General features: G+C 36.4%; 1 protein-coding gene across 9 annotated transcripts in view; it reads left to right on the top strand.

Moving 5' to 3' along the window:
- The window catches only part of LOC131851673 (patronin), an 80,182-nt gene extending 65,892 nt beyond the window's left edge, over positions 1 to 14,290 (top strand). For 6 of the 9 annotated variants that reach the window (XM_059202197.1, XM_059202198.1, XM_059202196.1 and 3 more), the window contains 9 exons: positions 376 to 1,284; positions 2,067 to 2,303; positions 2,612 to 2,822; positions 3,811 to 3,885; positions 5,753 to 5,854; positions 8,003 to 8,110; positions 9,638 to 9,817; positions 11,976 to 12,258; positions 12,536 to 14,290. In XM_059202197.1, coding sequence (XP_059058180.1) covers positions 376 to 1,284; positions 2,067 to 2,303; positions 2,612 to 2,822; positions 3,811 to 3,885; positions 5,753 to 5,854; positions 8,003 to 8,110; positions 9,638 to 9,817; positions 11,976 to 12,258; positions 12,536 to 12,680 — 2,250 coding nt within the window. In that variant the 3' untranslated portion in view covers positions 12,681 to 14,290. The remainder of the gene's footprint in view (positions 1 to 375; positions 1,285 to 2,066; positions 2,304 to 2,611; positions 2,823 to 3,810; positions 3,886 to 5,752; positions 5,855 to 8,002; positions 8,111 to 9,637; positions 9,818 to 11,975; positions 12,259 to 12,535) is intronic. The other 3 variants (XM_059202199.1, XM_059202200.1, XM_059202202.1) reach the window with 3 other exon arrangements.

Here is a 14,290-nt window from a genome sequence, read left to right as displayed (position 1 = left end):
TATCTGTGGAAACCGACTTCATTATCTTCTAGTGTTACGTCAATCAGCATCAGAAGAAGCAGTATTTTTTGTAGTATAGTTCGTACTGTCTTTCCTCATTCATGTATGTATACAACGTATTTTTATTGAAAAGCAATAGCAACACATGTATAAAATTGGTGAGAGATTGCCACAAAAAGCAAAGAACTTGCCACACACGCGCTTATAATAATCAAACGCCAAACCAATTAACTGCAAAATATGCAACCAATAACTCTATCACTACGTGCTTTAAATCTTTGTGCCCATGTGTAATGTTTACGCACTTCTAAAAATGGAAATTACCTAATATAACGGATGGATGGCATTTAAACATATAAATATATTGTTTTTCAGCTTCACCAACAAAATCACCAACTTCAATACCAACAGCCTACCCACGAGACACCCCAACGAACGTGGAAGTCACCGTCCCCCCAACCGCCCTCAGATCGAAATTGGAATCCCCAGGGCTTTGTGTTACACGATAGGACCAATCAGCCTTTCCAAGTGCACTATAACAACGACCGGTATCAAAATGGCACCGAGAACATTCGAGATACACAAAACCATTTAAGCTACACTGTGATAAACTCCAACCAATACGTCTCCCAATCTCCTCCGCTAGCGGCTAGTCCGCAACGTCGATCAAAAACCCCACAACGGCAAGGCTCCCTTCCAGAAGTCTCTAGAAGACCGGAACCGGTCAGTTTGCAGCAGTTACAGACGCCAGTACACGCTCCTCCCCCCGACGACATGGAACCGCAGAATATATCCTTCATCGGCAATGCAGAGGACGACGCACTACGCCAAGGAATCAATAGACTGAATATTTCATCTGGCACTAGGACGTACCGTATACCTTCTCCCACTAGACCGTCTCTTAATCGCAACTCATTCCAACAAAACGAACAAGACGAAGCGAGCGAAAAGAACGAGAAAGGTTTCTATATATCATTCGATAACGACCAACCGAAGAGGCCGAAGCCACCATTACGGGCGAAAAGGGGCTCGCCTAAAAAAGAGAGGTCATCGGAATTTGAGAGTCCGGAGTTAAGTCCGGAGAACACGTGGATGCAGAACGATCGTGTGCCGCAACCCGTGGAGGAGGAGTTCGTGGTACATAGGAACACGGGGTTAGAGCAGGCGGTTCGATCTAATGACGTTTCTTCGGAGCGCAGAGAAACGCCACCTAGAGAACGACCACAACGCATTAACAACGCCGAGCCGGCGGCTTTGGTCATTGGTGAAATGAATCCTGATCCGGTAAGTTCCTTTTCTATATCTTAGTTCTTATTTGTCTAGACTATTTCATATATGTTTATATTAATTGTTTGTATAAAAACTTGTACATAAACTAATATATATATAAATGCTACCTGATCTATCAGCGCACACTTTAGCGAAGCATGTTTATGTCACATTTTCGCAACTAAAATACTTACTTTGAAGATTAGGGAGATTAGGAATAATTTGGAACGTTCGATACTAATCGATTTGACGTTAACGTTTGGCGTTGCTCTTTATTCTCTATATTTTTCTTTACATTATGTTTCGAACATTTATATATTTTATAGTATCTATATTTGTTTCCTGAACTTTTTCTAATATTTTAATAGTTCTACCGCTATTCTAGGTAGTGATGATGCCAATAAATCAGAATTTATTAAAATCGGAATTAAGTTATAATGATGTAACTAACCCTACTATGTTTTGTATACGTGATTGATAGATAACTTTAAATAGGCTTTTGCTTTAAAAAGTATAGTTTAGAATACAAATGTGAAAGAGTATATTACTATTGGAAATTATATAAAGACTGACATAATTATAGATTTATTGATAATTTGTAATTATTAAACGTGCCCTTAGAAAATAAAATATAAAATTTAAAAAGTCTAATGGCTTTACACATACGCTCTATCGTGCACGAAAGAGTGAACACAAAAATTTGCAATCAGTGACAATTGCGAGCGCTAGCTTTCTCGCGCTTGAAAGAACGTGTCGTGTAAAGTCGGCTAATGATCGCGGTGTGGGGTGTGGCGCAGAACTCGGCGGAGGAGATGGAGCGCAAGAAGGAGCGCATCATGCTGCTGTCGCTGCAGCGGCGCGCGCGCGCGGACGAGGCGCGCGCGCAGGCCGAGCTGGCCGCCGCCGCGCGCCGCGCCCGCGACCAGGCCGCCGCAGACCTGCGCCTCGCGCGCAAGCAGGACCAGGCGCGCCGCCGCGAGGCCATCCTGCAGCAGTACAAGCTCAAGAAGGCCATCGAGGAGGCCGAGCGGGAGGTACGCGCGCACACGCTCATACTATTGCACCGCAACACCTGCATTCATGTTTATATATTGGCATATTACAATATTCAAACATTTAAACAAATTTGTACGTACACTTGACTTACTTTGCTTTTGGAATTGTAGACCAAGCCGTCCAATGTATAGGTACAAATTCATTTCTTGAATTTTTTATTATTATTTGTAATCTGACCTTTCAGGTCGATTAGCAGCTTTATTTGAGAAGAGCGGTCAAGACGTAGCTGAGGGTCTTTTTGTATTACCCCTGATATTTAACTAATATTGTATATCGGCATTTTCAGGGTAAAGTTCTAGACAAGTCTGAGTTCCTGGACACGCTGAAGGGCGGCAGCGGAGCGCCCGCTGCGGCCGCCAGCCCGGCCGGCGCGCGGCTGCGGGGCCGGGCTCCGGCCGCGCGCGCGCGCCCCAAGACCATACACGTGGACGGCGGCGCGCTGCAGGCCGCCGAGGGCATGCTGGCCTCCAAGCAGCCCTCCTCCACCAACCTCGCAGGTGAGGCGCCCTACACGCTCGTGTAGACGGACGACTTGTCCCGACAGCGACCACGCATCTCTCACTTGTCTGTTGTTTCATTTTGCGGTCACATATTGGCTTCTTAATTAGTCAAAGCGCTAATTGAGAAACAAAATATTTACGCTCATACATGACATTTATGTTTTACACTATAATGTGAAATATATAATATCCTTTTTCTGTTTTAGTATACCTTTCTCTTTCATATCGACAAATTACATTTAGTGAGAGGAATAGAATGCGTGCCGTAGTCAGATGGCACAATTTTTGTGATATACTTAAACAAAACATCGAACATACTGTACAGTATTGATTACTCTATTCAACAAAATTGACATACACATGCACTTGTAAATGTAAAAATATTTTTTACCTTAAAATCATGATAATTTTGCAAGAGTTCTATCCTAGAAGTAGATGAGTTTATATTTAATACTACACATTCATTTTGCTATGTTAAATACAAAAAACATGTACTACGCTCTCATGCAACTATGCCTTGGACTTCAAGTTATAACAAAATCAAAATTGAAAGCATATTAAAAGCTTCAAGATTTTTAGTGAGACGGCGGAATGAAGAAGAAATGTACAGTATGTATATTAGAGAGCATAGTATTTGTACTTCCCTGTTTACTAAATATTATTACTTTTGCTTGTTTGTTATTTCATATTTTACCCCTGCACTGAACTAGCTTTTATATTTCTGAACTACTTTTTTTACCACTTTTATTAACTGGTGTTTAATAAATATAATTCTTAGCAACTGCCAATGCAATGACCACGTTTATACAATATTTTTTATTGTTTATTTCCTTTGTTGCGGCTGTGCTGATGCATCCCAGCGCTGTTTGTGTACAAATATGACGTAATGTAGAGGATTCCCTAAAATGATCGTGCCGGTATTCGATGGTGGTGTGTAGAGAGGGCCTCTGTTTTACGTCATATTTGATGTGTGACGTGTGTACAGCGGGCGGCACGATGCGGCGCGACTACTACCGCGGCTCGCAGGACAGTCTCGCGGAGCGCTCCGCCCTCTACAGGGGTAAGTTGCTTTATCTTGTGTATACCCACAAATATATCGAGTGATTTTTTTAAACCACGTGATCTGCGTATTAACAATGTAATAGTTCTACATACAAAGACGTGCTGTACATCATTTGCGCGCCGTTATGTTAGTTGTAACAGACTTACGAAATGAAGTTTTATTCGATTGGTTAGTATGTTATCTTTAACTTTATTCAATTAAATTCACTTTCAATATATTTCTATATATATAAGAAATACTACGTTAAATTAAATTTCATAAATTGTCAGAAATAAAAAAAATAAGTACGGGATTTCAAAAAATAAAAATACGTCATACTGAATAAATAATCTAAAAATATATATTATTTTGTGTATAACGGAGAAGTGGTCATTGAAATTTGAAAAACAATGTGAGTTATATTATTATATTATCAACATTTATATTACGCACAAAATTTCACCTCACTATAATGTAATGCCTGAAAATACTGAAACAATCAATGTCGTGCGCTAAATGCTAGCATTGTGCATGAGACTGTTGCATGAAAGAATTATTGTTTATGTAAAACCTATTTCATTTTCATTTGCCCCTATTTCTTTTCTATTTGTACTTAATTGTCAGTACACTCTACATTCCTTACATACATTGTTCATACAGGTTGTTCAAAGGATGATTTTAAATAGTATAAATATATTATTAATACTATTACTGGAGTATAGTGTAAACGTATTTTAAAGTTTTTGGTATTTTTTTTCTATTTTAATGAAGTAATAATTTAAATTATATAAGCGGAGGGGTGGAAGGTAATAGAATTCGTTTCCCTTTGCCTGCCCCGTAAGACAAGGGTAGAAGGCTATAGAACTTGGTTCTGTCTGTCTGCCTCGTATGATATTTGGCCTAAATATTTAGATTGTTTAATTTACTAAAATTAATACTTATGTAAGATATAAAATTTGGGACATATTCATACATTTTTTACTCATAATTAAGTAAATTTCTAGGTTTTTTTTATACCACGACGGTGGCAAACGGCTCAGATGATAAACAGTTACCATAGCCGTATCAAGTTATATGTAATTATATTAAATAAAATAACTGCAACCATAATATTAAATAAAAGATTTAAAAATTTTAAAAAGGTAAAATTGTATTAAATACCAGATGGTCTTTATTTTGTTTAGTCTTATTTAATCTATACTTAAATACGGTTTTCTTATATAATTGATATTACCTGAGTAAATATAAAGTTAAATTTTTAACACGTATATTAATAATGTGTATCGGGGTATTAATTTTACCCAGTACTGATAGTAATTAAGCAAATTCCAATGGACTTTTAAATTTCTTCATCAGTGTATAACAGTGTAAACGGTGATGGATTTTAACAAATAAAAAAAATATGTATGAGTTTTTTTTCTAACAAAATAATTGAAATTAATTATAATTACAAAAGTAGTGATTTCTTCTTTTCATATTTCGAATTCCCTCTTAATACTCGTTATATTCTTACTTATATGAAAACTTATTACGATACTATTTTGTTAATGTATTTACATTATTAATAACTGTTTTTTATTTGAGAGGTAAATATGAATCATATACTCGTATTATCGTATCTTCTCTTTCTGTTTATCTATAACTTGTTCATCTTCACTATGTTTTCCGAAGATTTCCTTTAGATGTCCTTTGTGCCAAACAGTATTGAACCTTATGGCTTGGGTGATAAAGACATATTTAAAAAGTTTTATAAAACGTCTTTTAAAATGGAATCGTATTGTAAGTTAGAAATTAAGTCGATTTTCGTTCTCTATCTAAAGGAATTGCTTCGTGAAACAGCCTTAGGTGACTAACAGTATGTGACTAATCCCCGTACCGGTTGTAGTAACCCCGGTAGAGTCCCCGGTGGAGGACCGCGGCGGCATGTCCCCGGGCAGCGCCTCCAGCGGGCCGCTCGGCCGCCGGGGCTCCTGCAAGACCTCCAGAGGTGAGTCGCACCACACGGCCCACCTACATTTCTATTGCCCTAACCAATCACTTAGTATGATTAGCAAGACCTACAATCACTTAAAAAATATAGACAAGAACCACAGATTATTATATATACAGAGTGAAATATTTTCAGCCAGTGTTTTTTCTGAAAAGTTGTAGCATATAAATATTTACATACAACTATGATCCATATTGATAATAATATTTTAAATTCTGTTACTCATAATTCACTAAAATCAATAGTTGAGTCTGGACAATTCAGATTAACCTAGTAATGAAGCTTATACTCTGTACAAAAACTATCAGAATAGTGTTTAAAAATATATAAATATTTTTTTACCGCGACGAGCTATTAAATAGTCGAATGGTAACAAATAATCTGTAGAATTCCTTCTAATATAGCTCTTAGGTTGGTCAATTTAAAACATAAGATGGATTGTGTACAATCTGTGCTAGTTCTATATTCTTTCAGCAGAGTTTTGAATTTGCTCCAACAAATTTTCTTGTGTGATTGGAAGTCTAGTTAATAATAATACGTCTGTGGCCCTTTAAACATTGTCACATCAAGATGAAAATGTATTATAATAATTATGTTAATACAAATGATACTTGTGGTGGCAAAGTTTCTACAGTGGTCTTAGAATTTTCGTGGCCCCGCTCTATTCACACAATTTATATATCATACAGTAATGCAACTCGACTAAATTATTTCATTGGAATAAAAGATATAGAATTAATTTCACTTTTAAGAACTAAGAATTGATAGTATTGGTGTATGATATAACGAATTGTAGACGCACAGTGTGATATGTTACCCATCTTTTATTATTTTACTATTTAATACAGTATTGATAAAGTCATTGGACAGGCTTTAAAATATTAAACATTGTTAAAAACATACTTATTAATATTCTTTCTCAACATTTCATTTCGAGTGTCGAGTTTACCCACGGGGATTTGTAAAAACAATGATTTTTAATGATTGTGAAATAAGATTGGTGACATTCATATATGTGTTAATCATAATAACTCCCTTACATAACTTCAGCCGTATGCTTTGCAGTGTTTTCCCTCTCCTAAATGACAACTTGTGCGTGATATAATATTTTTTTTGCTTTATTGTTTTTTTTTTAAGTAACTAACTACAAGGTGTAAAATAAGGTTTAAAAAATAAATAGATGTTGGTATAGTTGTCATTATGGAAATTCACTCACAGACAACTTATTTAAAAAAAAACACCATCAGTTGTATTGACGTAGCCGACAACGAAAACATGTTTTATATCAATCATTGTTATAAAAAACGTTTTCGTTGTCATATCGTTATATTTTTTTCGTTGTAATGAAGACTTAAAAATATCATTTTATTGTTAATTATTAGTGATATTTTTAGGACTTCAAATTTTTTTTTGTTGTATGTAAGATGCACAACTATTAGTCATTCTTTGTGCATTGATTTGTTGAATCTTGATGTAACGAAACTGACTAAAAACTATGAACTGTCGAAAAAACAAAACGCGACTATGCTTTGAGTTTAATATTAGAATACTCCAACAAGCGCGTGGTTGTATGGTTTTAAATGTGTGGCTCAATATCCGTTTAGGACGCTTATTTTGATATTATGTTGTAGAAAGCTTCCATTTTATTTATTATTATAATCGATTCCTTTATAATTATATGTGTATGATTTCAGCAACGCATAGATTTAGTGACACCTCCTGCAAATTATGCTTTTTATACTTTTTTGGCCATTTGTAGTTTGCAACCTGGACTAAACTGAGGGGTTTTTATTAAAAGAGCTTATTCCAAATTTTAAATTATTCCCAAAAATCCAAATGCCCTCTAGACCTTCCGCGCATTACTTGAATCGGTTCCATCAGTACATCCATTCAACTGAAATCATCCAGTAAAGGAGTTTACCCATTATCGCGGCGATAGTGTTAATTTTGTTTGCAATATATAATTATATCAGTGTATCCGTTTATGAGAAATCATAATACGACGGAGCCTGCTTATGTGATCGATGCATGCTTTCGACGTGAATACGTCCGGTTTACGATACATTGACTGCTGTTTACATATAACCGAATGGAGTTCGCATATTGCATGTGAGTGCGTGATGACATGTATAGGAAACATTTCAGAGCGTGTGAATGAGGAACCTCAGTCGTCACGTGGAAGGTCTAAATATTCCACTTACCAGAGTAACTTTAAGGCGGGAAGGAAGTCTAGCTCTCTTATGAACTTGTGCGGTAAGAGAAGTTTGTACAACACAGACTAAGCTTGACTCACGTTGGTATGACGGGATGTACCCGTCGCTTTTATTTATATGGTGCGTTGGGTTTATTTTCCGTTGCTGGTGCCGGCGGTTGTTATAAAACGCAATTTTTCTCTAACTCTTTTTAATATCTCATATAGTAAATAAATACATTAATTCTCATAAATAAAACCTTATTATGTGCATTTTTAATTTCAAATTAATATTCATTATATTATCTAACGTTACGTAAGATTGTCATTGGACAAAGCATGTTTATATTTCTGTAAAGATTTAGATCTTTTGGTAACTTTTTGATGACGCTGCCGGCACAATGTCTTTCTTTCGTCTTGTGCACATTATTTTCTTTTAGGTGATTGGCAATATCTATGTACGTTATTGTATTAAGGTTGTGGTTTCTTTTGTTGCGTATATCCGTATAGTTTCAGGTCGTTAGCGCATGTTTCGTATAATTTCTGGTGTTGGTGTGACATCGTCTGACATACGGAATCACATGTTAAATACTCTGTACCAAATTCTATATAATTACAACAATTTTAGATTTAATTTAGTAAAATTACATGACTCTTATCATTTAGAACTTAGCATTTATTTATTTATTAATAGTATTTGTTCTTTTTAGAAGCAAATGTTACAGGAATCATATTTATGTTTATATATAGAATTTTATACGGAGTATTAATATAGTACTGTTACATTCTGTATGTATGTTTATTTCATACATTAGTGCAGTCGCTAAATATCTGTGTATTATGTATGTATGCGTAAAATACAAAATGTTTTATTCGCTTCTTTTGTTTAGTTTCGCCTTTTTTTGGTTTCGCTTAGCAGTAGATAACTGTTGGTACATTTAGTATTTTACGCTAATTATAGGTACACGAGTATAGAATATATTTATAAATTATATCAACTAAATCGGAATATTAATAAGTATACTGATATACTAATTTTAATTTTATGCTAGTCAATAATTTAGTAACCGTCCTAATATATCTAAGTCACTAACAGGAGAGAATGGATGATATTTTAATATTGAACACCATAAATATCGTTATAACATTATTTTTAGTAGTGTATTAATAGGAATTTGTTTTAAATATATGGGTAACTTATATCAAAAGTTTATGTAGTTATCGCAATTATAGCAAAAACAAAATTTATTATTGAGTAATATGTTAAAAATACTTGAATTAAATGATAGTTATTAATGATAATTGAATACTTGAGTACTACTGAACTAGAATTCTAGTTTCTCTTATAATTTTGTGGGGAATGGGATGGAGCTCTCGTGGCCGACCGATATGAAGGCAACGAACCGCAGAGGTATTTGGGTATAACTGAATGAGTTTAGAGCTGTACGTATTCGTACATGTTATGGGAAGGGGGGACCCGCGCTGAATTAGTTTAGAGCAGTACCCACTCGTACAAGTTACGGGAGGGGAAGGGACCTGTGGGTCCCTCACCGCGGTGGGGCCCGAGACTAGCAGGCAGGTTTCCGCAGACTCGGGGCTGGGCCGAGCCACGCCTCCACGGCGAGCCGCGTCCCCGGGCGTCCGCACGCTGGGCTCGCCCGCGTCGGGCCCGGGCTCGCTGCCCGGCGCCATCGGCAAGCGGCGGCTCGCACACAACGACGACGCCTCCGACGTCTCCTCCACGCACTCCTCCATCATGGACTACTCGGGTGAGTGACAACCTCGGACAGCCTCCCGCAATCGTACGTTGATAGGCAATGCGTCTAGCTATCGACGTTACGCTCGCTTGACGAAAGTGTTGATGTACAGAGTACTACATATGTCACAGAGTCTGGAAAACGTTAGGAAAATAATAGTCCAAGCCTAATTTTTGAGCCTTTCTATTACCGTTTGCTCTCGGTGGTAAACTTTTAAAATGGTTAAGGTACCTTAACCATTTTAATGAAGAATTAGGAAGATGAAAGTCAGCTGCAGATCCGAGGGTGGAAGCAGGAACCTTAAAGACTTCAAAAGAAATTTCCTAAATAAGAATAGAAAGCAACTTTAAAGTTATAGTACATAAGATCTTATTTTATCTTAAAAGTTTATGAGGTTCCTGTGTTGAGCACAGCCTGGAGACCGCAGTTGACGTTCCCTGGTCTACATAATACTTCTTAATCTTAACCATTACAGAAGTTTTCAACCTGGAGGAACTTTGTCACATTGACCTGGCTGATCATAAAAACTTTAACATAACCTATAGTATTGTTGACAGTTATCGTCTATCTACATATACAACAGATAAAACATTCCAGAATGAGCAGTGGTAAAAAGCTCTGTATATGTATTACTCTGTGTTTAAGGAGAGGTTTCTTATAATTTGTCGGTGGTGGACGTGCCTATTGTGGCGAAATATTGTTAGAATTATATAGCAGTAAGGTTTTTATTTCTAGAAATGTTCGGATTATAAAATTATTCAGTATTAATATCAAACACTAATATTGTTCGCCGTCGTGTTTGTAGCAATAAAAGAAGTTCAAAATTTTTTTATGTATTTTTAACTTTTTTATCATATCTACTTTGATCGGTGAAGGAAGACGAGACGATTTTTCTTGAACGATAAAAGTACTAATTTCTAATATGTTACAAAATTAGTTACATGTGATTGAGTGTTAAAAAATTTCACAATTCTAAATTGTATTTTTTTAGCAAGCTGTCCTGGCCATCGCAAAGGTTCTCACGCAAACTATTAACAGTATTGTTTCTAGGTAGTTAATAGTCCACGTTAGTGTCCGACTGAAATTGGTTAAACAGAAATTTTTCGTTTCAGTTTTGGTAGAAATACCGAAAATATTTTGTATAATTTTTGGCTTAGTCTCTTTGCTGTATAACTAAGATTTTATTTATATAATTAGGTATTTAATAATGAAGTGAAAAAGTAGTTGGAAATCATTTTATAAATACCTGTGAAATAATCAAAAAAACTGTATCGATCGAGTGGCTTTCTGATAATATCGTCTAAATGTACTGCTGAAACCGTAAATTCGGTCGGACACTAGTCTACTTACACGAATAATATCGTACAATTGGATATACTATATCACGTATAAGTAGAGTAACTTAATGTACGATGTCATGCCAACACGCCAAGTAAAGTGAGATATATATATACCTATGTTAAGATACAATAATAAAGCATGGTTTTGCGATGAGTTGCCAGCATTTTGATCTAACAACGAACTTGCATTGATATCGCTTTCCTGACATACGCTTGATCACGACGATTTGAAATAACACGACATACATCACGGCACTAATCAATTTCATTGTGCATTTGTCATAACATTATTATACCGAGACTTAGATGAGCTATCGTTGATGAACATAATGCTAGATTATCTAACGCCGACTCCGTTTCATTTTAAAAAGATTGAAATTGTTTTTTTTTTTTATATAAGAATGGTTCAAATGCTATTTGCTACTGCAACTAACAACTGATTAATATACTTGTAAAGTTTTAAATTTCAATCTTTTATTATGAAAAATTTTTCCAACAGCGTTCCTTAATCAGCTTAGTGGAATATATACATAGGATTCCTCAATAATAGTATAAGAATGGCATTTCAATAGCCGATGACTTCATCACATGAGCTGTCAGTTTACGTTACATTTGTTATGTAACTGGAAGGACGGCCCATGTGTTTGTAGACCGTAACCGTCGCCTATATACAGAATGATGAACAGTAACAGGTAGGACGTCATTACGTGACGCCCGTGATACCACTCATGCGTTGCTAATCCGGAGGACAATAATGCCATATCTTATGTAATTTGCATTCACAAGCTTGCTTCTCGCCGTGCACGGGTTAAAAGGTGCGCTATTTCCAGGCCCGCGATTGTATAAGCAGCCGACGACGAAATCAAATAGGGGCATAATGTTGAACGCGGTGGAGTACTGCGTGTTTCCGGGCGCCGTCAACGCGGAAGCAAAACGGCGGGTGCTGGAAGAGATCGCGCGCTCGGAGAGCAAGCACTTCCTGGTGCTGTTCAGGGACGCCGGCTGCCAGTTCAGGGCGCTCTACTCGTATTGTCCAGACACGGAGCAAGTTACCAAGTTGTACGGAACCGGGCCTAAACATGTCAACGATAGGATGTTCGACAAGTTTTTCAAGTTAGTATAATAAATTGTTTTAAATGTGGCTGTGACAGTTTTAATTTTAATAAATATAAGAATAAAGGCGTACATTTTTAATTAATGATCATGATACCATTTATCATGTATTAGAGAAGTTAGGTAGTAATATATTCAATAATTACTATTGAAATAAAGCCTAGAATGTATTATGAACTGCTTAGTACAGATGATTTTATAGTTAAATAAATATTGTTCAATTTCATATTATCTTACATGTACATTGAAATTAATGATATCCTCAATACAATTTCAGATACAACTCTGGTAGCAAGTGCTTCTCGCAAGTGCACACGAAACACCTGACCGTGACAATCGACGCGTTCACGATACACAACTCACTGTGGCAGGGCAAGAAAGTGCAGCTGCCCAGCAAGAAGGACATGGCTCTCGTCATATAACCAGCCAGCGTCCGGCCGCGACGCCCACGGGACCGGTCTATTAAATACTAAATTTAAACAATTCACGTTATCTAGTCGCCGGCGACAAGTCGAGTCAAGCCTTTTTTTACTCTTCAGTTAACGCTACGGTAGGGCTTTAGTGCCAGTGTCCATATACGTTTGTTTTACGGTTAGTGCATTTTTTCGGACGGGAGCTGTGTTACATGTAAATTGAATGTGTTTATTTGCTTGTAAGAGTGTGATGTCGACCGATGTTCGTGTCAAGGCCGCCCCGTTCGTGTTTCTCGTGTAAACGTCGGTTTATAAAGTCATAGATAATTTAGCGCGGTGGCCGGACGGAGGGCGGCGCTCGGTGCCTGTGTCATATTGTACAGTTAGAGAAGGTTTAGTATGAGGACGTAAGCTCGAATTGATATGTTTTATTTTGATTAGCTTCGTTTGGTTCGCATTAAATTTGTGAAAGTCTATCATGTTGAATATGCCCGCTGTTGTGTTGTTAATTTATTTGACGTGTCGCGCTCGGTGACGGTTTCCCGGTTGCACACGCTGTGGTATGATGTACGGCACTAAATTGTTAAGCTATGTATTTACAAAGCAATATCTAACAAAGTTAGACGACATTGGCAGATAACAGTTGCACAAAATGAGTATTCGAATGTTTCGCTCATAGTATTAGTAACTTAATACTTGCTTAGTAAAATACAAGGCTATATGTAGACATGGGCAATACGCCTTTACGTGGTATAAAACCGTATCTTATTATTTTAAAAAAGTATTGGCCACATCGGTTGAAATTGAAGTACTCAAACTGTGTATTAGGTATTTTTAATACGTGTGTGCATGACTCATAGATACCAACATAACGTAACAGTAATATCTAATATGTGGTTTGTTGTGTTGTTTCATCCGATATCGGTTTTATACATAAATATTGATAGTGTATATTTGTATCGCCCATGACTACTTAGTAATATCGCGACGTGTGTGCGGCGGCGAGGAAACGGTCAACGTACCATCGGCCGCTTAGTATATCGTATGTGTGCGTCGGTTGCTGCATTAGATATCGATATTCGAAAAGTTTTACTCAGTGTATAAACGCAATGTTTGCCATATGTATTAGTGAGATGGTCCATACGTTCCATAATGAACTAATTGTCTCAAAACGTAACAGCCAAAATGTCGGATGTACGCTCGTGTATTGCGTACGCAACTTTTTCTATAAGAAAACTGTCCCTCATATTAATATAACACGTTCACAAACTAATGCTTATTTGTTATTATAAATATTAACTCGTTAGTAATTATTTCAATTTGACTGGAGTTAAGATTAAGGTGATTATGTATTTGTTTAATGTCTCCTAATTCATTTAACGTTATTTCCATTTTTTTACTGCTTGTATAGCTAAAATAAGCCAAGGCACACTTACGAGGTATTTGTATTGCCTTATCCTGTAAATAATTGTTTATTTGTATACAGCTATTTATTAAAAGAATGTTAACGAGAATTGATGAATATCATTTTTTCATTGTTTAATTAATGATCGGTCATCAATAATATACTACCGATAGTAAATATATGGTATGCAAATATACTGTATTAAAAAGCATAA

This window comes from Achroia grisella, unplaced genomic scaffold (genome assembly GCF_030625045.1).
Source record: "Achroia grisella isolate CSIRO2021 unplaced genomic scaffold, CSIRO_AGI_Agris_v1 utg794, whole genome shotgun sequence".
NCBI lineage: Eukaryota > Metazoa > Arthropoda > Insecta > Lepidoptera > Pyralidae > Achroia > Achroia grisella.
This window is presented reverse-complemented; position numbering and strand designations above follow the sequence as displayed.